Source organism: Poromitra crassiceps (assembly GCF_964638095.1).
Source record: "Poromitra crassiceps genome assembly, chromosome: 4".
In the NCBI taxonomy this organism is placed as follows: domain Eukaryota; kingdom Metazoa; phylum Chordata; class Actinopteri; order Beryciformes; family Melamphaidae; genus Poromitra; species Poromitra crassiceps.
The window spans coordinates 1,062,307-1,087,968 of NC_139626.1; the positions used below are offsets into that span (position 1 = coordinate 1,062,307).

Consider the following 25,662-nt stretch of genomic DNA (forward strand, 5'->3'; position numbering starts at 1 on the left):
CAGACATACATACTGTAGGCTTCAGACATACATACTGTAGGCTTCAGACATACATACTGTAGGCTTCAGACATACATACTGTAGGCTTCAGACATACTGTAGGCTTCAGACATACATACTGTAGGCTTCAGACATACATACTGTAGGCTTCAGACATACATACTGTAGGCTTCAGACATACATACTGTAGGCTTCAGACATACATACTGTAGGCTTCAGACATACATACTGTAGGCTTCATACATACATACTGTAGGCTTCAGACATACATACTGTAGGCTTCAGACATACATACTGTAGGCTTCAGACATACATACTGTAGGCTTCAGACATACATACTGTAGGCTTCAGACATACATACTGTAGGCTTCAGATATACATACTGTAGGCTTCAGACATACATACTGTAGGCTTCAGACATACATACTGTAGGCTTCAGACATACTGTAGGCTTCAGACATACATACTGTAGGCTTCAGACATACATACTGTAGGCTTCAGACATACATACTGTAGGCTTCAGACATACATACTGTAGGCTTCAGACATACTGTAGGCTTCAGACATACATACTGTAGGCTTCAGACATACATACTGTAGGCTTCAGACATACATACTGTAGGCTTCAGACATACATACTGTAGGCTTCAGACATACATACTGTAGGCTTCAGACATACATACTGTAGGCTTCATACATACATACTGTAGGCTTCAGACATACATACTGTAGGCTTCAGACATACATACTGTAGGCTTCAGACATACATACTGTAGGCTTCAGACATACATACTGTAGGCTTCAGACATACATACTGTAGGCTTCAGATATACATACTGTAGGCTTCAGACATACATACTGTAGGCTTCAGATATACATACTGTAGGCTTCAGACATACATACTGTAGGCTTCAGACATACATACTGTAGGCTTCAGACATACATACTGTAGGCTTCAGGGTAGCTGAGTGAAAATGCTGAAGCCTTTTCTCAACATTTGGATAACTCCTTATTAAGATACAGCTCATATTGATACCACCCATGTGTTGTGTGAAGATCAGTATGTAGACATAGAAATCTTTGCTAATTAAGGCATTAATTGGCTTAATTAATGACTCCATTAGCATAACTGGTTATGTTTAATATAATCATGGTGATTATGACAGTTCAAATACCCCTTGCTGACCATTGCTGCTCTCATCTATTTCCCTATATTGATGGTGAAAATGGTTTGACTGTGGTGCTAAACGGCTTTACATTCTGAAACAAAACCCAGAGCCGAAGCATAAACCTTGCGGAAAACCTGGAATTTAGCAGGCAGTCAACACTTCTCATAACCACAACTCCACTTCCTCAAGACTCCAACAAGACAGCCAGTGTGGTCGGAGGTCTTCACATCGAAATACCAGAAAGAAATCAACACAGAGCACAGCAGCACTACCAGCTCTTAACTCAAGGACTTGGGGCGGTGCAGGGGGGGAAACGTGTCCTTCTGGAGGTGCAGGGGGGAAACGTGTTCTTCTGGAGATGCAGGGGGGGAAACGTGTCCTTCTGGAGATGCAGGGGGAAACGTGTCCTTCTGGAGGTGCAGGGGGGAAACGTGTCCTTCTGGAGATGCAGGGGGGGAAACGTGTCCTTCTGGAGATGCAGGGGGAAACGTGTCCTTCTGGAGGTGCAGGGGGGAAACGTGTCCTTCTGGAGATGCAGGGGGCAACATGTCCTTCTGGAGATGCAGGGGGAAACGTGTCCTTCTGGAGGTGCAGGGGGGAAACGTGTCCTTCTGGAGATGCAGGGGGGAAACGTATCCTTCTGGAGGTGCAGGGGGGAAACGTGTCCTTCTGGAGATGCAGGGGGCAACATGTACTTCTGGAGGTGCAGGGGGAAACGTGTCCTTCTGGAGATGCAGGGGGCAACATGTCCTTCTGGAGATGCAGGGGGGAAACGTGTCCTTCTGGAGATGCAGGGGGAAACGTGTCCTTCTGGAGGTGCAGGGGGGCAACATGTCCTTCTGGAGATGCAGGGGGGAAACGTGTCCTTCTGGAGATGCAGGGGGGAAACGTGTCCTTCTGGAGGTGCAGGGGGCAACATGTCCTTCTGGAGATGCAGGGGGGAAACGTGTCCTTCTGGAGATGCAGGGGGGAAACGTGTCCTTCTGGAGATGCAGGGGGAAACGTGTCCTTCTGGAGATGCAGGGGGGAAACGTGTCCTTCTGGAGATGCAGGGGGAAACGTGTCCTTCTGGAGATGCAGGGGGGAAACGTGTCCTTCTGGAGATGCAGGGGGCAACATGTCCTTCTGGAGATGCAGGGGGGAAACGTGTCCTTCTGGAGGTGCAGGGGGCAACATGTCCTTCTGGAGATGCAGGGGGCAACATGTCCTTCTGGAGGTGCAGGGGGGAAACGTGTCCTTCTGGAGATGCAGGGGGCAACATGTCCTTCTGGAGGTGCAGGGGGGAAACGTGTCCTTCTGGAGATGCAGGGGGCAACATGTCCTTCTGGAGGTGCAGGGGGAAACGTGTCCTTCTGGAGATGCAGGGGGCAACATGTCCTTCTGGAGATGCAGGGGGGAAACGTGTCCTTCTGGAGGTGCAGGGGGGAAACGTGTCCTTCTGGAGATGCAGGGGGCAACATGTCCTTCTGGAGGTGCAGGGGGAAACGTGTCCTTCTGGAGATGCAGGGGGCAACATGTCCTTCTGGAGATGCAGGGGGGAAACGTGTCCTTCTGGAGGTGCAGGGGGGAAACGTGTCCTTCTGGAGATGCAGGGGGCAACATGTCCTTCTGGAGATGCAGGGGGAAAACGTGTCCTTCTGGAGATGCAGGGGGAAAACGTGTCCTTCTGGAGATGCAGGGGGGAAACGTGTCCTTCTGGAACCTGGAAAGAATCCTCAAAGCACAAAATGGAAGCGGCGGCCTGCTGAGAGGTGTGTGTAGCTATCAGAAGGCTGCTTGATGATTGATCGCGGAGCCGCTGGGTCTTCTGTCCTGCTCGTGTTTCTGCTTCCTGTTGATCCTGGACATTCAGTAGGGATGCACCATATGCTGATATCTTCCAACTCTTTTGGCCGATTTGTACCGATTGCCGATACCGATATAAGCACACATTTTTTCCCACCTAATGTCAGAGAACATCAAGTCTCTCCTGTAGTGGAGTTAACACAATATTATGCCTACTCCTGATGCAGACATTAAGTACAACGCTTTTCAAAATGCACACATTCACTGGGCAAAAATACGTGAAACATGCCATATTTTAATTTATGTAACATTTTCTTTCAAACAAAACTGTAAGATTCATCCCACAGGCTTGGATGATGCTCTCCCTGGATTCGGGTTAGCGTCTTTTCAGCATAATTTTATGGGTCCATGATATCCGCAGAAATGTTTGTTTCTGCTGATATTTCCTTCTCAAGCCTTTAGCGGCAGATACCGACGTGTCCATATCATCGTGCAGCAGCAGCTTCAGGTCCAAAAACTATTCAGCATATGGTTTTTTTTAAGCCAATTTCATCCTTTTCCAAGAGCATCTGGACGGAGCATTTCGTTGTGCTGCTGTCGTTCAGCAACATCCTTTCAGCTTAATGCGTTTTCAGTGCAGTGAATAATGTCATGTTTTTAGGTAATAATGTTCCCTTATTATAATGGTCCTTACAAAGGGGGAATAACGAGCCAGCTGCCGTTTAATGTAGTGCTTAATGGTGCTGCTTAATTGAGTTTAGTGCTTAATTAATTAACGAGCTATATTAAGACGTGAGCACTGCGTGGCGATGGGAGAACGTTGGTGAGGCTGTCCTTTTAATAGACCTCGCCTTAGCTAACTGAAGGCTTTTTTCATCCAAGATAACTCAAAGCCTTTTTTTAAGTCAAGTTGTCTATTTGGACACACGGACTGGACTCTTCCAAACACACGGACTGGACTGTTCCAAAGGCACTGTTGCCAATCAATGTTGGAAAGTCCCTCACAAGGCACATTTCTGGATCCCTGGTTCAGCTGTGGGACTTTGGGTGTGACCATCAACACCGGCCAAGCGCTGATCCGTGACGACAACTTGGACTCTGCTGCAGAAGCGGTACCGGCCAAAAGACCACTCTGCAACAACAGCCAAGCCAGCTGTGGGGACAGGGGGACAGGCACCATCCCAAAATGAACACACACACTTCCCTGCTGCGCCCCCCCCCCAACGCTCATCTAGTGTTCCCTATTTCAAGTCTGTCATGAGAGAGAAAGTTATTTTTAAATTTCAAGGCGTTTATTCCGAACGTCTTGTTGATGCGGTTTCTTTGCCTGTCAGCTGCCACGGAAAGTGAAAGCGACTCTGTGATCGCTGAGCGACGCCCTCGGTGAGAGCTGTCCTTAAGTCGGACGTCTCTGTCGTCGTTCATCAGCAGGGGGGGATAACAAACCGTTTGCTGTCTTTTTGAAATTCTTGATAAATTTGAGGATGAGTTGGACCGTTGGAATTTTATGTAAACAGAAGAAGAAGGAGCCTTTAAATACTGCATTTGTCCTGCTTCAACATTGTCATAACTGTCAAAATACATGCTGTTAAACCCTAATATTAATCGCTACATTTAGCTATTGAAGTAGTCACCCATTAATTTGAGTCACATGCCGAAGTATTGACTTTAACTTGAAAAGGATTGTAGTTTAAATGGTGGAATCCAGTCAGTATGCCAGTGTAAACTAAACGTATATTCATCCAGTCAGTATGCCAGTGTAAACTAAACGTATATTCATCCAGTCAGTATGCCAGTGTAAACTAAACGTATATTCATCCAGTCAGTATGCCAGTGTAAACTAAACGTATATTCATCCAGTCAGTATGCCAGAGTGTAAACTAAACGTATATTCATCCAGTCAGTATGCCAGTGTAAACTAAACGTATATTCATCCAGTCAGTATGCCAGTGTAAACTAAACGTATATTCATCCAGTCAGTATGCCAGTGTAAACTAAACGTATATTCATCTAGTCAGTATGCCAGTGTAAACTAAACGTATATTCATCCAGTCAGTATGCCAGTGTAAACTAAACGTATATTCATCCAGTCAGTATGCTAGTGTAAACTAAACGTATATTCATCCAGTCAGTATGCCAGTGTAAACTAAACGTATATTCATCTAGTCAGTATGCCAGTGTAAACTAAACGTATATTCATCCAGTCAGTATGCCAGTGTAAACTAAACGTATATTCATCCAGTCAGTATGCCAGTGTAAACTAAACGTATATTCATCTAGTCAGTATGCCAGTGTAAACTAAACGTATATTCATCTAGTCAGTATGCCAGTGTAAACTAAACGTATATTCATCCAGTCAGTATGCCAGTGTAAACTAAACGGATATTCATCCAGTCAGTATGCCAGTGTAAACTAAACGTATATTCATCTAGTCAGTATGCCAGTGTAAACTAAACGTATATTCATCCAGTCAGTATGCCAGTGTAAACTAAACGTATATTCATCCAGTCAGTATGCCAGTGTAAACTAAACGTATATTCATCCAGTCAGTATGCCAGTGTAAACTAAACGTATATTCATCCAGTCAGTATGCCAGTGTAAACTAAACGTATATTCATCCAGTCAGTATGCCAGTGTAAACTAAACGTATATTCATCCAGTCAGTATGCCAGTGTAAACTAAACGTATGTTCATCCAGTCAGTATGCCAGTGTAAACTAAACGTATATTCATCCAGTCAGTATGCCAGTGTAAACTAAACGTATATTCATCCAGTCAGTATGCCAGTGTAAACTAAACGTATATTCATCTAGTCAGTATGCCAGTGTAAACTAAACGTATATTCATCTAGTCAGTATGCCAGTGTAAACTAAACGTATATTCATCTAGTCAGTATGCCAGTGTAAACTAAACGTATATTCATCTAGTCAGTATGCCAGTGTAAACTAAACGTATATTCATCCAGTCAGTATGCCAGTGTAAACTAAACGTATATTCATCTAGTCAGTATGCCAGTGTAAACTAAACGTATATTCATCCAGTCAGTATGCCAGTGTAAACTAAACGTATATTCATCCAGTCAGTATGCCAGTGTAAACTAAACGTATATTCATCCAGTCAGTATGCCAGTGTAAACTAAATGCAGCAGCTCTCTGATCACAGGGAATCGCTGTAATTGTATTACTGTGTTTTGTTGACTTGTAAAACTCATTGTGAATCCTCTGATTCACGAGGCAAATGTGACAAGAATGGCGTCGGTGTTTCTTCCTCTCCTCTCTCGCCTCCTCCGACGTGTCGCGCATCACGTCACGTCGCGTCACGTCACGTCACGTCACGTCACGTCACGTCACGCCGCCCTTTGATCAGGACGTATGATTTAGCAGAGGTGTTTCACATGAGAGCACGAGCCCTCTTCCTCCCAGCCACGCTCCTGTGATCATGTCTGCCCCCGCTCAACATGCCAAACTGCTCTCACACAGAACCACACAGAACCACACAGAACCACACAGAACCACACAGAACCCGCCCAGATCGGGCTGTGCCTCTGTCGCCGTCTTGCCTGTCCACCTCCTCTGTCCCTCCCACCTCCAACCATCTTCTCTCGTCCACAGGAATCCCAAGGAACCCCCATCCTCCAGACATATCTCCGTATTATCCACTGTCGCCTGGCGCTGTCGGCCAGATCCCCCATCCGCTAGGATGGCTAGTACCACAGTAAGCAAAACCCTTTTTTTTTTATTATTATTATGATGATGATGACTCTTCATACTGTATTCACTTATCACATGTGTGAGAAGGCCAGTGAGCGGCACAGAATCAGATGACAGCATGTCAATCATATCAATCATTATATAACAAGTGAACATCCAAATCATGAAAGAGCAAATGGTGAAAATGATAAAAGCAGGTATCACCTTACATGTGTTCCCAGCAGCAGTATGTTGTATCTTTTTTTATCTTTACAAGGTCAGTTATGGAAGCTGTCTCCACTTGTTAAGTGGAGACAGCTTCCATAACTGACCTTGTAAAGATGAAAAAGATGGAGTGGACAAGGGACAAGTGGAGACAGTAGTCAGGTTTCCACCCACCTGTTTTGATGCGAAATTTCAATTTGCGCATAAAAAAACTGAGTGGCAACGCTGCCTAATTCGCAAAAACCTCCAAATATCGCAAAAACGTTTTCACGCTTGAGGGAGGCGGAAAAGTCGGGTGTATCGATAAAAGGAAAATGCGAAACGTGCGGTGGAAACAGTTTAAGCAATATTCCGTTGTCTCTCCATTCAAAAACAACACAGTTTGCCTTGATCACTGCAAAACATGACATGCCGTGTGTAGCCTCCACACAATAGGGCTACACACGGTAAATAATGCAGCACAATACCCACCGTGGTAAACAGAAGAAGACTGGATATTAACTTTAAGGCGACTCACTTCTAGAATTGAATGAAATTGTATTCACTTACTATCTGCTCCGTGGATTACCATTTTACAATTTTGGAGCCGAAATTGTAACATAGCAACGTCCACAAACGTTGCTATGTTACAATTTTGTTGGGTTGGGATTATAACGTTAGTTTGCCGAGTCGCACCTGGTAATCCAGAAATGGCGTTATGGTACCTTTGTCTACTTGTAGATCATCAAGAAACTTTAAATTAATAACGTTAGATGTGTTTAACAGAGCTGTATATCAGGTCTAGCAGCTGATCAGCAGCTCAGACAGCCCCAAACACGAGGTGATTGACAGCTCTATAATTCGCAAAATAGCAGTGGATGGAAACGCGCATTTTATTTTGCCGACTTTGCAGATGTGCATTTTATTTTGCCGACTTTCTGAAAATTCGATTAAAAGTTGCGATACATTTGGATGGAAACCCAGCTAGTGAGGACTCCTCTGTGTTGGAGTGGTGGTCACCACATGGGCAGAGTGCAGTACCTTACCTGTCCTCTGTCTGTGTTGGAGTGGTGGTCACCACATGGGCAGGGTGCAGTACCTTACCTGTCCTCTGTCTGTGTTGGAGTGGTGGTCACCACATGGGCAGAGTGCAGTACCTTACCTGTCCTCTCTGTCTGTGTTGGAGTGGTGGTCACCACATGGGCAGAGAGCAGATCTACCATACCTGTCCTCATTTCCTGTAATGCACTGGGCTCCTGGACCACAAAAAAGCCCAGTACTGCGTCCTCGGGCCCCCGCCAAACCGCGACTCACCTCTTTGTGGCGAATGCTATTTTGCATGTCTCTGTATGGTTCAATTAGAGTAATGAACCGTGATTGCCCGTATTTTACCCACAATTCCACACGGGGGCTCTCCCCTGGTAACTCTTGTCAACATTTGTTAATATGACAAAAGGCTACAAATTAAGCTCTGTTAATTTAATGTTTTCTCACCGCCATCTAAATACCGAGAGAGGCCCCGAGCGCAGCCGCAGCGCCCTTTGATTTGCTGCACTTTATTTTGGTATAAATTTACATTCATTATTGTTTGTCTTTGGATGTGTAGACCTCAATTAGCGTGATGGCTCCATTAAAGAGACCGGCGCTTCGTCTTTAATTATCACAACAAAACACCTAGTTCCAGCTCGGGGAGGAAGGGGCCCCCGCTCCGTCGACACCGAGCGCGGGGTTATGAAATTTAATTAGCCGCTCCTATCAAGATTTGTGGCGTTCAAATTGTCCCGAGTTTTCCTCCCTTTGATCGGGGCACTCTGCAATCCCCTAGATTTTTGTCCTGATCAAATGAGAATAAAGAGGAGAGGAGAGAGAGACAGAGGGTTCTACCTTCTTCTCCTCTTCCGTCAACCCTGTTCCCTTACCTCCTCTCCTTTCTTCTTTTCTCCTCCCCTTCCCAGGCAAGGTCAACCTGTTTATCCAATCTCAACAGCTGGGTTTAGGCACCCATACCCAACTGCGCTCACTGTCAACGCATCCATGTCAAGGTGAGTTGAGCCTCAGGCCAGTGCACAGGCATCACACGCATGCATGCACGCACGCACACACACACACACACACACACACACACATGCACACACACACGCACACACATACATGCAGCATCTTTTCCCTTAAGGAGAGCTCACACTCCCCATCTCTGTGTTCAAAAGGCCAACTCTCCAGCGTGGGCTCCAGCTAGCGTGCTCAAATATTAATTATATTTATCATTTTCTAATGAGGCCCCTGAAGAACGTTTACCCCCACACTGCATGTCAGGCAGATGTGAAATGAGCGGGGCCACGTCCTCCTCACTGCCAGACAGACAAACAAACAGAGCAACACTTTGAAGAGGGGGACTAGATGATAGAAAGCTGGGGCTCCACACTTGGCTGGTGCTTTGGTCCAGCCCATTAGGGTCCAGCTCAAGTGCTGCTCTGGACTTAAGTGCACCCGTGGGGGCTGTGTGTGTGTGTGTGTGTGTGTGTGTGTGTGTGTGTGTGTTTGTGTGTGTGTGTGTGTGCGCATGCATGTGTGTTTGTGTGTGTGTGTGTGTTTGTTGCCATTTTGTGTGCATGCGTGTCTGTTTGTCAATTGGCGTTAAACTGCTTATTGTTCCCCTGAGGACACAGGTCCTCCATATTGTGTGGGCAGTAGAAAGAGTTAATTGCGGACGAGAAAAGCTCATGATTTGTGTCGCTCAGAGTGGCTAAAAGAGAGAGGGGAAAAAGCCCCCCCCCCTCTCTCTCTCTCTCTCTCTCCCTCTCTCCACCCCTCCTCCTCCCCCCCCCCTCTCTCTCTCTCTCTCTCTCTCTCTCCCTCTCTCCACCCCTCCTCCTCCTCCCCCCCCCCTCTCTCTCTCTCTCTCTCTCCCTCTCTCCACCCCTCCTCCTCCCCCCCCCTCTCTCTCTCCCTCTCTCCACCCCTCCTCCTCCCCTCTCTCTCTCTCTCCACCTCCCCCCCCCCCCCCTCTCTCTCTCCACCCCCCCCCCCCCCCCCCCCCCTGTACAAGCTGGGGACTTGGGAAGGGGCCGGTGTCGAGTCTTCAGTTTTAATTCCATCCTGATTGGAAAAGCAGCTTGTGAGGGCGGCCATGTTTAGACCTCTGTGACATTGATGGATCATGTAGAATGTAGATGCACGGAGGGAGGAGAAGCGAAGGGGAGCGGTGTTTTTTATAGCGAAGCCCTGAGAAGAGAGCAGGACTGAGTTTATTTGTACCCACTTTGGCCCGTGAGCCTATAAGCTCGTGCACTTAGTCCAACCTGCACTTCATATAAAAAGTCAAAAAGTCTGTTTTAATTCATTTCTAGCTGCAAGTTAATCTTCTACAGGACGAATCAGCGTGACATCACTTGCCACCCAGAAATGCGGAACCCCGCGGCAGATAATAGTATGAGTTGTGCCAAACAAACGTTAATATCTCAAAAACTATACATCACATCGCTTATATTTTGATAAGCGATGTATAATATATGCATGTCGTGTTAAAGTTGTGTGAACTGTCGCAGTTTTTAAAATGTAAACAGAGTTAGCTGGCTAGAGTGAGACAATCAGCCTTGATCGCGCCACTTGTGCTCCATAGGGTTCCATTGCCATCGCCACCCAGTGACGCTGCCACCCAGTGACGCGGTTTGTTTACCAAAATGCTGCTCAGCTGATCCCTCGTATTGACATAAAAATACATTGTAATTCTTGATCATCATGACACTCACGTCATTCAGGTAACAACAACAAAAGACAGGATAAAAAAAGGGCAATAGAAGGACAAAGACATGTAAGAAACAACATAAAAGAATGATAAAACAGTACATGCCTTGCCGACAAAGTGCGATAGATGCTGTAGCTACTAGAGTGCAGTAACACCGGACAGCCTCTGTAATGGTTGTGCTCTGTAAATAAACATGTGTCTGGCTTGCCAGTTCTCCAACTTCAAACCATACCATACCATACCATACCATACCATACCATACCATACCATACCATACCATACCATACCATACCATACCATACCATACCATACCACCCCCCCCCCCCCAGTCCATCCTAGGCCAAACTGAGCAGGTCTCAGGTGCAAAGGGTCAGACAGCAGGTCAAAGGGTCAGACAGCAGGTCAAAGGTCAGACAGCAGGTCAAAGGTCAGACAGCAGGTCAAAGGTCAGACAGCAGGTCTATCCAGCCCACCTGAGTTTTAAGTGACTGCTAATTTTCTCCCTTAATGACAGCCTCTACATTGTGATCATCTTATTTAATTGAATGTGCTGGCTGGGGCCATGGGGAAGAGCTAATGCCCTGTGATGAGGCCTAATTGAATTAGTATAACTGAATAGATGGAAGGCTCTGGGAGCTCTCTGGAGAACGGGAAGGTTTAACACATCTCCACACAAAAAAAGAAAAAAGAAAAAAGGGCAGAGGGAGAATAAATCCATTTCGGTTTGTTAACAAAACACAGTAGAAATGTGGCTAATTGTGTTAGCAAAAAGGAGAGAAATCCTTTCATAGGTTTCAACTGGCTGCTGCTTGTTCAAAGAGGGGAGCAGACTGTTCTGACAGGCCGGGTGATTTGTAGGGAAGCAGGTTGACTGGAGGAGAGAGCTGAGCGGATAGACATCCCGGTCTTGTACTCGTGTCTGGAGTCAGGTCTTTGCAGGAGGAGAGCGCTGCCTGCTTCAGTCCCGGGTCCCCCGTGCCGCACCGTGCCGCACCCCGTGCCACACCGCACCACGAGCCCAATTAGGATTCATGGAGTCGCACTCGTACCTCGTGGTCCCGCGGTGAAACACCTTCCACCCGGGTCCTGTTGAAAAATACATGGTGTTAGGAGAGAGAGGAGGAACAGAGGAGAGGGAGGAGGAACAGAGCCGAGGAGAGCAGAGACAGTCGTCGGAGCAAATGAAAGACATTATTTTGATAATGGGCTTGGAGCCAGTGCGGGTCTCTTATTGTGTGTGTGTGTGTGTGTGTGTGTGTGTGTGTGTGTGTGTGTGTGTGTGTGTGTGTGTGTGTGTGTGTGCGTGTGTGTGTGTGTGTGTGTGACAGGTGGGAGGATGTGAAGACCCCCTCGCCCCCTTATGCTTAAGCTTGCCCTTTGATATGTTCCCCCCGTCATCATCCCGCTCCCTCTCTCTTCCTGGGCAACGGGAGAAGCGTGCGGCCGGGTCATTATACATTAAACAGGCACGGGGGGGCTACCAGTTCACACTGGCAATTAAATGGCACTGGCTGACACTGACCCCCCCCCCCCCCCCCTCTTCCACATGCCCCCACCCCACCAGCCATTCCTACCTTTCAGATTGAGACGTAGGAGCCCGGGGGTGGTTGGGGGTGGGCGGGTTGGATTGGGGGTCCGTGCCGCGTCTCCCCTACCCCCCCCCCTCTCTCTCTCTCTCTGTGCGTTGGTTAAATTGGTCCAAGGCGCCGCTCGCCGCTGATGAGCCTGGATGACGATGATGATGCCCCCGCGCTTCAAAGGGACGGCCGTCATGTTTAAACCATAACCTGGGCTGTGCCATGGTGGCCGGGGGGATGTGGGGGGGGGGGGGGGGGTGGGGGGGACAGAGAGGAGTATAGAGAGGCGGAGGGAGAGAGAGAGAAAAAGGAAGAAGAAAAAATAGATCTGGGAACAGAGGAGATTTTAACAAGTGCACACAGAGAGAGAGAGAGAGAGAGAGAGAGAGAGCGCGGGAGGGAGGAAGTGGGGCGAGCGAGGAGACTAATGATGGGCGATCTGCAGCCACACTGCTGCCGCGCGGGCGAGCGAGCGCACCCCATCAGCGGATGACATGGCACAAACAGCCCATGTGTCAGTGATGAAGGGGAGACGAGGGGAAAGGAGAGGCAGAGAGAGTTTGAGGGGGGAGCAGCTCTGGCTCTGGCTCCCCTGAGACGGCCTCCAACACAAACTAGTTGTTCCTGCCGACTTTATCCTCATCATTATATTCTGGCTCGGAGCCATGCAGCCAGACACAGCCGGATAATGAGCTGTTTAAAAAAAAAAGATTTATTCCTTCTTCTTTTTCTCCTCCTTCATCCCCCTTTCCTTCTCTCCTAAATGTGTGTGTGGTCACGTGCAGCCGAGCCACGCGGTACCGTAAACAGACACACAATGGCGTTGGGATAATCTGGCGCATATCATTACAGAGGGGGGCGGGGCCTGTGCCTGCTCTGGCCTGGGAAAGGATTTCAGAGATGATGGGGCCTTTCTGGCCTCAATAGATGGAGCTGCTGGAGATGATGAAATGATGATAGGAGTGTCGAGGCAGAAAGATCAAAATGTCACTGCCGCTGACAATGCTGAATTGGCAGAAAAGGATGGGAGCCGGTCACTTCCAAATAGAGACTAACACCTAAAAGTGCTATTTCACCTTGATTAGAGGTCGACCGATATTGCTTTTTCAATGGCCGATGCCGATGCCGATCTTTAGAGAGCAGGGCGGCCGATGGCCGATATATAATGCCGATTATTATTATTTTTTTCATTCGATAAAATACGATTAAAATAAACTCCTCAAAAAAAGTTTGGAAACGTTATTTTGCTCGATTATTTCTCCCCTTTAATAATACCAATTGGTATTGTATTTTATATAGTTGGAAAGCCTGATTAATCACCTTTACAACGGGGTACAACTTGTAAGGATTGTGCATTCGTGGAATGAGAAACACACAGCTAAACGTGTGGGTAGCACCCCCAAAAAATGTGCAATATTCTTCTGTTGGTATTTTTTTTTTAAAGAAATCTAGTAGCCTAGATTTCTATTATCCATTCATGCACATTGAAAATCGAATATAACATTATACTGTAGGCCTACATCTAATATAAGATGTTATCTTAGCCAGTACAGTAACATGTTTTTGATTATTCTTTTTATTAAATAGAAAAATACATTGGGTTATGCGGTATAGATTTTAGTAGTGACTGGTAGGCTATAGCGAGAGAGCAGTATGTCAGAGAACTCATTCATGCACTGTTCTATACATTAACAATAATAATAATAATAATAATGTAACTGTTTAGATTTGCTGTCATTTGATGGGAGAAGTGTGTTTGCAGAAGATGGTGGTGACTGAGGAAACGTAACATTACAGTAGGCTCATGGGTGCATGAGAAGACTCACATTCAGTGGCGGACTGCATAATCGGGCACGTCGGGCAAATGCCCGGTGGCCTGGCCTGGCCTGGCCTGGCCTGCCAAAAAAAAAAAAATTTGCAGGCCGATGCCGATTAATTAAAAATGCCAATAATCGGCCCCAATTAATCGGCCGGCCGATTAATCGGTCGACCTCTAACCTTGATAGAACGTTTTCAGCGAGTGCACAATATTTCTGGGTAGGAATTCATGAATTGTAAGCCACCCAGTTAGACGCTCTGACCCTTCGCTCTAAAAGTATACAACTTTATAACATGTTACATAATACATAACTATATAACATGCAACTTTAGGATCCTTCAAACGGTACATTTTAAAGTGTCTTTTAGGTCTGACAGAGAGCTCTGATACAAGGAATATCATGCAGGATGTAGTTAAGCGCGTCTTAACCTCTGCAGCCAAGCAGGCTGGTCTGGTGCTTCTCAGAAAAGGCAGACTTCAGATACTTAGATATTTGGATGTAATCCAAAAGGTACTGGAGCACACAGATCAAGTGTATAATGAAGTTTATTTATTTTTTTATTTATTTTATTAAACTAACGTTTCGACACTACTGTGTCTTCATCAGAGTTAACTTAACTCTTAAGTCTGATGAAGACACAGTAGTGTCGAAACGTTAGTTTAATTAAAAATTAAAAATAAAACTTCATTATACACTTGGGGCCCTATTCTCCCACAAGCCTTCGGCGCTAAAACGGGCCTTAAACGCAAAAAAAAGTGCCTTGCGCCTGTTTTGGGACGATATCAATATGGCTTTACGCTGCCAAATGCGCTTTAGGCCGAATGGGCGTGGCGCAGTCCCAGAATGGGCCAAAGTGGGCGTGTCTGCCTTAAATACCGGCGTACTGCTATCTTCGCACCTGCCGTAAATTTAGCGCTTTGCGCCTTTGAAAACCAGGCCTATTCAGTGCGCCAGTGCACTTGTGCCTCTCCCCTGTCACCCTTCTCTGTCTCTCTCTGAAACCAGGCCTATTCAGTGCGCCAGTGCTCTTCTGCCTCTGAGTCACCCTTCTCTCTCTCTCTCTGACTCCCTCGCTCAAACAGACACAACACATAGCAGCACCCAGCTTCACCAATCTAATAGGCTATATTTTTCTAGCTGATGCGTTTAGTACATTATTTTCACTTTGATCTTGCTATAGTGTAGCGTATTTACATGCTTGCAGTATTGAAACTGCAGTTAGATTGGTTTGAGAAGCATAATAATAATATATATAATAAGAATAATAGCCTATAATGCAGACAGACAGACTGGATAAAGGGAGGGGGGGGGCAGAGCGTTTGGCTTTCGTCTGGTTTTGCGGGATCACTGGAATTGGAGCTAAAAAGGCAAGCGTGCGATTCGTTTATTGCAGTTATCCAATGAGCATGACGGTGCATAATTTTACGCTTAAAAGGCGTAGTTGTAATGGTTGAGGCTGCGTCTAGCGCCAGCACGACGATATCAAGTGCGCTGGTCCACGCCCACTCATTTGAGCTGCGCCAGCCGCTCGGCCTAGAAACAGCGCCGATGCAACGATAGGGACCTTGATCTGTGTGCTCCAGTACCTTTTGGATTACAAGGAATATCAGTTTGTAAGAGCTAAAAAAAAGTTTTAGATGTACTTGAAAGTGGTTTCATTGAATCATTGAAAACACTGGAGCAAAACAGGCTTCTGTTTTGAGTTATGTGCAATAATAACAATTAAAATTGCACATTGTCCTACTCTTCAAGAATATGACTTTAAGATGTAAATATATATATATATATAGCTTTAATATTAAGGCACACTGCAGCTTGCTTTACTCACAACAAAACCTGCAACATTCATAGCATTCATGATAAAACCATCATCATAAAATTCAATTTTCCTCAATGACACAGAACAGAACGAAGGCATCTATAGTGGAAAGCACGACAAAAACTACCGGGGGGATGGTCGGGGGGGGTGGGGGGTCCCCAGCTTCTACAGGTGATAATTGTTAAGACAGACATAACCTTGCTCCTTGTAGGCATATTGTGAGGAGTCAGTCTCCCCTTCCCCCTGCTTTCAGGATGCACACACACACTCCAGAAGCTCAAGGTGTGCAGAGCCCTCAATCGCTTCATACAACTCACCCAATTGAGTTTCATTAAACGCACAACAAGGACACGTGGGGTTCGAGTGTTCAGTGTGTTTGGGTCGTTTGGGTTGTTTCAAAATGGCCTTGATCATGAGAGCTTTATCCTTGCTGCGCAACTGCACTTTCTCACTGCCATACAATGCAGGCCCATTTCCCAACTGTCTTTGACTCTGCTATGTTTTACTGTAGACTCTGCCATGTTTTACTGTAGACTCTGCCATGCTTTACTGTAGACTCTGCCATGTTTTACTGTAGACTCTGCCATGCTTTACTGTAGACTCTGCCATGCTTTACTGTAGACTCTGCCATGCTTTACTGTAGACTCTGCCATGTTTTACTGTAGACTCTGCCATGCCTTACTGTAGACTCTGCCATGCTTTACTGTAGACTCTGCCATGCTTTACTGTAGACTCTGCCATGCTTTACTGTAGACTCTGCCATGCTTTACTGTAGACTCTGCCATGCTTTACTGTAGACTCTAGACTCTGCCATGCTTTACTGTAGACTCTGCCATGCTTTACTGTAGACTCTGCCATGCTTTACTGTAGACTCTGCCATGTTTTACTGTAGACTCTGCCATGCTTTACTGTAGACTCTGCCATGTTTTACTGTAGACTCTGCCATGCTTTACTGTAGACTCTGCCATGCTTTACTGTAGACTCTGCCATGCTTTACTGTAGACTCTGCCATGCTTTACTGTAGTCGCTTCTGTGATTCAGAGAATACTTTTGTGCAGAGTGTCTGGGCTGGATTCCATCCGTCCATTAAAATGTGTGACATTTGACGTAGAAAGATGATCCCATTTCAAAATGAGAATTTGTGCTAATTTGCTCATGAAATAAGCATTCAGCAATCGGGCGTTAACATTTTAACATGTGCATGTTTGTATGGATGTGCATTTATTGTCTTGTGGCTAAACGGCAACTCCATTTCTGTGAAAGAAATTGCAAAAGCGCGGCGCTCTTTGACGTCACGCCCAAACTAGGGATGCACGATATATCGGCAATCATATCGGTATCGGCAGATGTTAGTCATTTTTTAACATATCGGTATCGGTCCGATGTTGCAATGTTAATATCGGTTATCGGTATCAGCCAAAAATTTTCCCATTGAGAGGAAACATTGTGATAAATCTATGATTTGTGGGCTTTTCCAAATGTTTTGGAAATAAAGAAATGCATAGTTTTTTCAAATTCACAGTGTTTACATGTGTTTTTCAGTATGTACAAAATGTTATTATGATAGAAATGTGTTTTTATACAGATCATATCGACATCAGTAAATATCGGTTATCGGGCCATACCAGCAATGTTAATATCGGTTATCGGTATCGGCCAAAATGTTCACATCGGTGCATCCCTAGTCCAAACATGGCGATGGAGTTGATCCCCGGCCAAGCGTTTGTTGTACAGTCTGTATATACTATATATATGTGTTTCCATCTCCCCATTTCACCCGTGTCCACTCTGACGATTTACACAGTCTTCTGTCCTCCAGATTCCCCCCACACATGGTGCCGCCTCACCACAGTTTGCACGCCACGGGCATCCCCCACCCGGCCATCGTCACACCCAACGTCAAGCAGGAGTCATCCCACAGCGACATCAGCTCCCTGAACAGCTCGTGAGTAGCCCCGCCCCCCCGCCGTGCATGTGCTCAAAACCTTTCTGTCAAACTCTGCCACTTTGAACCTGCCTTTTAAAGGACAACTCCGCTCAAAAACAATGCTGGTTTATTTTGCAAATGATCTCACACGTGCCTGAAAACTGTAAACAGTTTCGCAGACATTCATTTAGTTTTGTTAGTTATTGAGAGTTGATTTGAGTTCTGATCAATTTGTGGGCCAGTGATGTCATTTGTGCATGAATGACATGACTGGTCCACAACTCAACTCAATTCAACTCAACTCAACTCAACTCAACTCAACTCAATTCTCAACTCAACTCAACTCAACTCAACTCAACTTAACTCTAAATAACTGTCAAACTAAATGAATGCCTGCAAAACTGTTATCTTTTCCTGGATATGTGTGAGGTCATGTGCAAAATAAATCTGCATTGTTTCTGGGTGAAGTTCCCCTTGACGTTGACTGGGCTCACTTCCTGTCCTCTGGGCTCACTTCCTGTCCTCTGGGCCGCGCAGGAAACACGACGCTAAAAAAGAGGAGGAGAAGAAGAAGCAGCCTCACATAAAGAAGCCTCTCAACGCCTTCATGCTCTACATGAAGGAGATGCGGGCCAAGGTGGTGGCTGAGTGCACGCTGAAGGAGAGCGCCGCCATCAACCAGATCCTGGGGAGGAGGGTAAGCCCTGACACAGCCCAACACACACACTAACACTGACACAGCCCAACACACACACTAACACTGACACAACACTAAACAGAGTAACACTGACACAACACTACACACACACTAACACTGACACAACACTAAACAGAGTAACACTGACACAACACTACACACACACTAACACTGACACAACACTACACACACACTGGGTTAGTCTGAACACAAACTATCAGTCTGACAGCTAGCATGACTCTGTTGAGCGGACGTCATTGTTTACAGTCTGACGACGTCTCATGCACAGCTATTTATTATTATTATTATTATTATTATTATTATTGGCTGAAATGTCGTCTGGACCTACAATCGATCAGCTCCATCTCCATCCTCCCGTCAAACGGACTGTAAATCATCCTCTATAAAATGGCACCAGAGGGCCTCCTTAACAAACTTGACCCACTCCACCACTCAGCAGCTATCTGCTTTCACCACTGTGACCTGGACAAACTGGTGGACTGACTGTGACCTGTACAAACTGGTGGACTGACTGTGACCTGTACAAACTGGTGGACTGGCCCCTCCCTTCACAGTGTCAAGTCGGAGTCAGTCATGTGACTGCCTGGTGTGAAGTCCACACCAGGCAGTCACATGACTGACTCCGACTTGTCTACAAAAGAATCGTGCGGGAAGACGCCACAGTACCTCTGAAAGCTCCTGCACACTTCCCACAGCGATGACCACTTCAGATCCAGTCACGTCATTATGCCCATCGTCCCCAAAGTCCACACTGTCACGGGCCGCCATTCTTTTCTGCTGCAGGAAATGATTGGAGCACTGAGGTTCTGATTCAAGACACACTAAGAACTCACATGCCACTCAATGCATTCAAACATCTTCCACAACAGCTCATAGTCCACAGCTGGACCTGCTGAGCAGACCTCTCCTCTCTTGGACATAGTATATTTATGGATGTATGATGTCTGCACTGCTTTTCGCAGTTTCTTGTGTTCTTGTGTTGACTGTGTTTCTCTTATACACTCTTGCTGAAAGCCTCTTGGCCAGCTGATCATTGTACATGAGAACTGCTTCTCAGTTGATTTTACCGGCTTAAATAAAGGTCAAATAAAAAAATAAACAATAACCGTGGAAGTCTTGGCGGGGTCATCCACTATACATATCGGCCGTCTGTCCCAGGGTCATTATTAGTCGTCAGACTGATAGACTCTGTGTTCCCAGATTGAACTGAACTGAACACAACATGGCACACACACACACACACACACACACACACACACACACTGGGCTAGTCTAACTGAATAGCCTATCGCAAAGTTAAAAGGGTTTTTGGGGCAACATGGTGGCCCACATGGCTGACTGGCATGTAGCTTTGACTCTGGTCTTCAAGGAAGTAGAGACAATCTCTCTCTCCCTCTCCCTCTCTCTCCATATCCCTCCCTCTCTCTCTCCATCTCCCTCTCTCTCCATCTCCCTCTCTCCTTCTCTCTCTCTCCATCTCCCTCTCTCTCCCTCTCTCTCTCCCTCTCTCTCTCCCTCTCCCTCTCTCCATCTCCCTCTCTCTCCCTCTCTCTCTCCCTCCCTCTCTCCCTCTCTCCCCATCTCCCTCTCTTTCCCTCTCTCTCTCTCCCTCTCTCTCTCTCTCCCTCTCTCTCTCTCAATCTCCCTCTCTCTCCCCCTCTCTCTCTCTCTCTCCCTCTCTCCATCTCCCTCTCTCTCCCTCTCTCTCTCCCTCTCCCTCTCTCTCCCTCTCTCTCTCTCTCCCTCTCTCCATCTCCCTCCCTCTCCCTCTCTCTTTCCATCTCTCTCCCTCTCTCTCTCTCTCTCTCCCTCTCTCTCTTCAGTGGCACGCCCTATCACGGGAGGAGCAGGCCAAGTACTACGAGCTGGCCAGGAAAGAGCGGCAGCTCCACATGCAGCTGTACCCGGGCTGGTCAGCACGAGACAACTATGTAAGTTTTGAAGTTTACAAGTCGTAACGGCCCTTCTTTCCCCTCCTCCCAAGGACACGTGACGCAGGACCAGTGCCTTTTAACTAGCCTCTCTTGTTTGATATACGGACCTGTGAGAGCGGACAGATTGCTTTGCCCTAACGCTGCGAATTGTCGGATTCCTAACAAAAGGCGGACCACAAGATTGTTTTAAATGAAGCCTGGCTCTGTGGTTTCGCTCTCTGGACACTTTGTTCTTTGCACAACCTAAAGACATCACTTAATTTGTGTCCAACGTTGGGATCACGCTGACCAGCGGGTTTCCACGAGCAGCCATCGAGAAATCTCCCCCCCCCCCGACCAGACCAGACCAGACCGCCGTGGACATGTTCACAAAGCAGGGGAACATAAGAGCAAAGATGACAGCAGAAGAAGAGAGAGAGAGAGGAGGGAGAGTTGTGGTGTGGCCTGCAGCAGCAGAAGAAGAGAGAGAGAGAGGAGGGAGAGTTGTGGTGTGGCCTGGAGTGGCTGTTGCAAACCGGAGGGCAGAGACACAATACAAACTAAAGCAGGCAGAATGAATGAATCAATAAGTCAACACAAAGATCAGCCCTATTCTTTTTGGGCCTTCTGCAATATAATAAGTAAGGTTCCTGTCTGTCTCTATCTTTTTCGGCAACCATCCTCGCCTTCGCCTGGGACGGTTCACACCTCCACGTCGTCCAATAATTTCTGATAATGGACACCCTGAAGTGCATTAACCCGCTTATACCATGGTCACTTGCCAAAGAAACAAAACAAGACCATTCATTTATATTTCCATGCATTTTGCAATCAAAATGTAGTTTTCATAACCTTGAATATGAGTTGAGAACCGGCGAGACAAAATAGTCCCCTCGGCTGCTCACTATTAGGCTATCATTGGATAAAATGGCCGCTTAGTGCCTGCTGCACCTGGCATAATTCTAGAGTCAAGCTAACTAATAATTTGGCCAATTGTAGCCTATGTAACAACATACAAAATAAAACGGCAATGTCTAAGAATGCAACGCCATGTAACTGGGTTGTTTAAACTCGCATTCCAGGGAATTACGTTAACGTCTGCGGGGTCTTATAAGACGTAAATAACGCAAGGCTGGAGTAGACTGAAAACCATCTGCTTTCAGTATGTTGGAGTCCAGGTATGTTTTGTACAAGGACGTCTCTCAGTGTGTTGCTGTTAACTGCCCATTTCGTTGTTTTCTTTTTGTTGATCTCGTCTTTTTCCTCTTTGATAAGTGATAAGAGGCAGCGCGCGCTCTCCCAGAGCGCCTGGCTGCTGCTCACTGCTAGTTGTAAACAGAGGGTTTGACAGTTGACAGCTGAGAGCCCGGCTTCTGTCAGCTGACCAGAACAAAAATCAGATTTCTAAATAGCCGGTATTTTAATAAACTGAGCACTAATCTAAATAGTTACTTTGACCGACTAAATTTTTTTCTAAACTTATAAAAGTGCCATATTAAGCGTTAACGGTGGTATAGAGCTCAAACGGCTCTGTCGTGATCCTGACGTATTGATATGAACGGTGAACAGACCATTTAGCTACGTGTACATTATCACAAATTAATGGACACCTTGCAGCCAATCAGAATCGAGTATTCACCCAGACCATGGTATAACTAAGGTTCCTGTCTGTCTCTATCTTTTGTTTCGGGCCTTCTGCAATATAATAACTAAGGTTCCTGTCTGTCTCTATCTTTTTCTTTCTATATTTTTGGCCAACCAACAGGGGAAAAAGAAGAAGAGAAAAAGGGAAAAGCAGCAAGCAGAGGGCAATGGTAAGTGAGCTGCAATTATCTATCATGTTAGAAGAGCCGCATCATGTGTCATGTGACATCATGTGTCATGTGACATCATGTGTCATGTGACATCATGTGTCATGTGACATCATGTGTCATGTGACATCATGTGTCAGGCGTATGTGACATCTCACCAGATACAAGTCTTTTTTTTTTACTGTCTTTTTGTTTTTTTACTTACTGTTTTTTCCCCTCCCCTTTTTGTGTTATTGTGCCTGGCTTGTGTGTTTTTTTGTGTGTATAGTTATGCTACCCAATGCAATATTTAAATGGTAGAGTTGCTAGTAACCCCCCCCCCCCCTCATTTCCACATCCTTCCTTAGCCCTCCCCAGCTAATAACGACTGAATATGCATGACCCCCCCACACTCCATCTCACCTCCCCTCTGACCTCCCCTCCCCTTCCCCACTTTGCCCCTTAGCATTCTGGGACTGTGATATGTGTGTTTTTGAGAATGTGAAATTGAAGCATTGTGAGAGCCATTAACGTTGCCAGTGTTGTGTGTGCGTGGCCCTGTGTTTTAATGCCTGTGCCCTGCGGATAGACTGCGCTTGTACTGTGTGTGTGTGTGTGTGTGTGTGTTGGGCTGCCCCTTGCTTGCCTTCATGCATGCTTTTATATCAACATTTAAAAAAAAATCACCCACATCTTAAAATTAAGGAGGTTTGCTAATTCTATTATTTATCCATTTTATTACCTATGATTCATATTCTTCTGATCACATTGTGAGTTGACGAGGAGAAAATGCCCATTTGTTATTCTGTATTTTGCGCTCGTTTTGGTGACGGATCCCTTCTTGAAGGCCTCTCTATCTGTTCTTTTTTTTCAGAACACAGAGAATATTTTCCAAACCCTTGCCTTTCACTCCCTCCGATTACAGGTGCTAATGTCATTTTGAGTATTAAATTACTAACTTGTTTTTTTTTTTTTTTTTCTTCCTTCTTTTTAAATTTATGTATATTTATTCATCCTTGAATGTGCAATATTGGAAGTTTGAGAGCAGGCTTAAGTTTAAATTCTAGATTTTTTTGTTACATTTGCTTTGTTTGCTGCTTTCTTTTCTTTAAAAAATGTTGCTATTGTTTATTTGACTATAAGCAAAAGTATATTTCATTAAATATTCATCCATTTACTCATGTTGTTATTAGTAATTTAGTCTAGGACATTTCCCCCATATTTGGCGAAATCACGATGCAGCACAGTATGGCAGGAAGTGGTTAAAGACAGATTGTTATTGTAGGATGTGATGTCAGGGTAAACCTCCTTAATCTATACGCTTCAGTAGCTCAGCTTGTGCCTTTCCTGTAGGCCTGGACTCAAACACACCGTCACCCACCACAATTATTTTAAATGACATGTCACGACCTTTGACCTGCTGTCACTTCGCTCTACCGCTGCTAAATAACAACGTTACTGCGTAGAGGTCGAAAGTGACCGGCAGCTTTTCTGCAGCGGGAAGTCAATGTTGGTGGAAGCGGTCAGTTGATGCCAGGTCTCAGGACTCTTTGAATGGTTCCCCTGGCGAGGCCTAACTCACACTGTTAGGCTAACCCTAGAGTCTAAGTCTTAGGCCTAACTCACACCCTTTGCTGTCTTAGCAATCTGCTACTGTTGCCTATTTCTGCCACCTTGACCTTCTCCTCTTCAAGTAATAGAGCATCGATAACAGCTACCAGTAAATCAATCCAATCTGCACTTGCCCCAGCCTACAGTATATCTACTCTCTACCTAATATGCATCATCTCATCTTTAGCTTCATCTCCACTTAGAATTTAGATTGCATTCCTAAAACAGTTATTGTGGTTAATATTTGCTCTTTGTTTTTACTGTTATAATTTGATGGTTTGCCTGCATTTTGACTTTACTAATGTCTGAAACACACTAACTGTGTCTTCCGACAGTCCTGTCTATTAAGGCTGAGACTTGAGACTTGAGAATGGCTTGCATCTCTCTTTTTGTTTTTAAGGGGTTTCTAGCTCAGCCACAGCCCAGCTTCATAGATTCACCGTTATCTGTTTTTCTCCTTATTCCTCTCCTCCTTTTCTCCTGGTTTCTATTTTGGTTCTGTTCCTCCTCTCTGCTGGCTTCCCTGCCCTGTTTGCCTCAACAGACCTGAGCGCTCCTAAGAAGTGTCGGGCGCGCTTTGGGCTCGATCAACAGAATAACTGGTGTGGCCCGTGCAGGTGTGTATGGTGTGTGCTTGCACAGGCCGGGGCCAGGTGAAGGCTGTTACCGTACGCTGGGACTTCCTCCCCCCGCTCTTCCCTCTCTGCCGCTGCCCCCCCCCTCCCCCTCTCCTCTGTCTGTTCGGCCAGGCTATCGTGACCTCTCAGCTTCCTCCAGCCACGCCCTGCCAGTCTAGCCTGTCTCTAGGTCCCACCATTCCATTCTTACTGCCTGTTTTGGGAAGAAGGGTATTCCCGGCGTATGCTAGTGTGTCCGTATGAATGGTGTCTGTCTGTGTATATGTGTTTTCAATAGAAAGCTTACCCCCGATGATCCCCATATTTGTCGGGGGTTGCAGGGGTTTCATTGCAGGATGCACAGTAAGCCTCACTGTGGTTGGTCAGATCATTGCAGGATGCACAGTAAGCCTCACTGCGGTTGGTCAGAAATCCTAAACTGGCAGGTCGGGGCTGGGAGGATCTGGAGCGTGATGGCTTGGTCAGTGTGGAGGACATCCCAGTGTTGCCAGCCTAAACCTAAGCCCTGGCTACATGTTTTTGTCTGTGCAATGACGTGTCCATTTTTTTCTTTTCTTTTGTGTTTGTCTCTGTGTGTATGTTTGTGTCTACCTCTTTGGCTAACAGATGCAAATACCCCAAAGAAGTGTCGTGCCTTGTTCGGGCTTGACCAGCTGAGTTTATGGTGCAAACCATGCAGGTATAACTCCTGTAGTACCAATGGGAGGAGGACATCTGCAATGAGAAGCTCCTTCTCCTTTATCATTTGCTCAGTGTCCCTCTAAAAAAAACCGTGTTTCCATCGTCGTGGTAACAGATGGCAAACTCCTCTGCTCCTCCTCCTCACTGAGGAGCTTCCTGCTGTAAATTCCCTTCCAGCGATTCTTCTCTTAGAAGCAGGTTCAAGCCCCCCAGTGGCGGAAAATGGATTTGTTAACAGGATTGCTGTATATATAATCTGGATAAAATATCTTGTATAAGTATGGCAAGAACACGGTTTGCCAATGCAGTTTGGAATAACATTTCTTAGGGTCTAAAGTTGTTATGGTTGAAATCCATTTTCCACCCGGGCCGTGCATAAGTGCCTCCCATCTTAACTGTCATGTATGTCCTAATTGGCGCCCTTGAATAACGATGTTATGCTTACAAATTTGGCCCTGCTTCCTCTTGAGGGCCCGCTCAGTGACACTCTCTTCTATGCCCCTCTTCCTCCTCCTCCTCCTCCTCTTCCTCCTTCTCCACCTCTCTAATAACCCTTACTTAGTCCCTACCTGTTGTC

At 46.1% G+C, this 25,662-nt stretch overlaps 1 protein-coding gene across 4 annotated transcripts in view; it reads left to right on the forward strand.

Moving 5' to 3' along the window:
* Positions 1 to 25,662, forward strand: part of tcf7l2 (transcription factor 7 like 2) — a 170,234-nt gene that overhangs the window by 141,404 nt on the left and 3,168 nt on the right. Inside the window, exons 7-14 of one of the 4 annotated variants that reach the window (XM_083635491.1) lie at positions 6,565 to 6,667; positions 8,802 to 8,888; positions 17,612 to 17,752; positions 18,272 to 18,431; positions 20,276 to 20,383; positions 22,131 to 22,179; positions 23,030 to 23,080; positions 24,311 to 24,383. In XM_083635491.1, the coding sequence (XP_083491617.1) occupies positions 6,565 to 6,667; positions 8,802 to 8,888; positions 17,612 to 17,752; positions 18,272 to 18,431; positions 20,276 to 20,383; positions 22,131 to 22,179; positions 23,030 to 23,080; positions 24,311 to 24,383 (772 nt within the window). Of the gene's footprint in view, positions 1 to 6,564; positions 6,668 to 8,801; positions 8,889 to 17,611; positions 17,753 to 18,271; positions 18,432 to 20,275; positions 20,384 to 22,130; positions 22,180 to 23,029; positions 23,081 to 24,310; positions 24,384 to 25,010; positions 25,084 to 25,662 lie in introns of all 4 variants that reach the window. The other 3 variants (XM_083635488.1, XM_083635489.1, XM_083635490.1) reach the window with 3 other exon arrangements.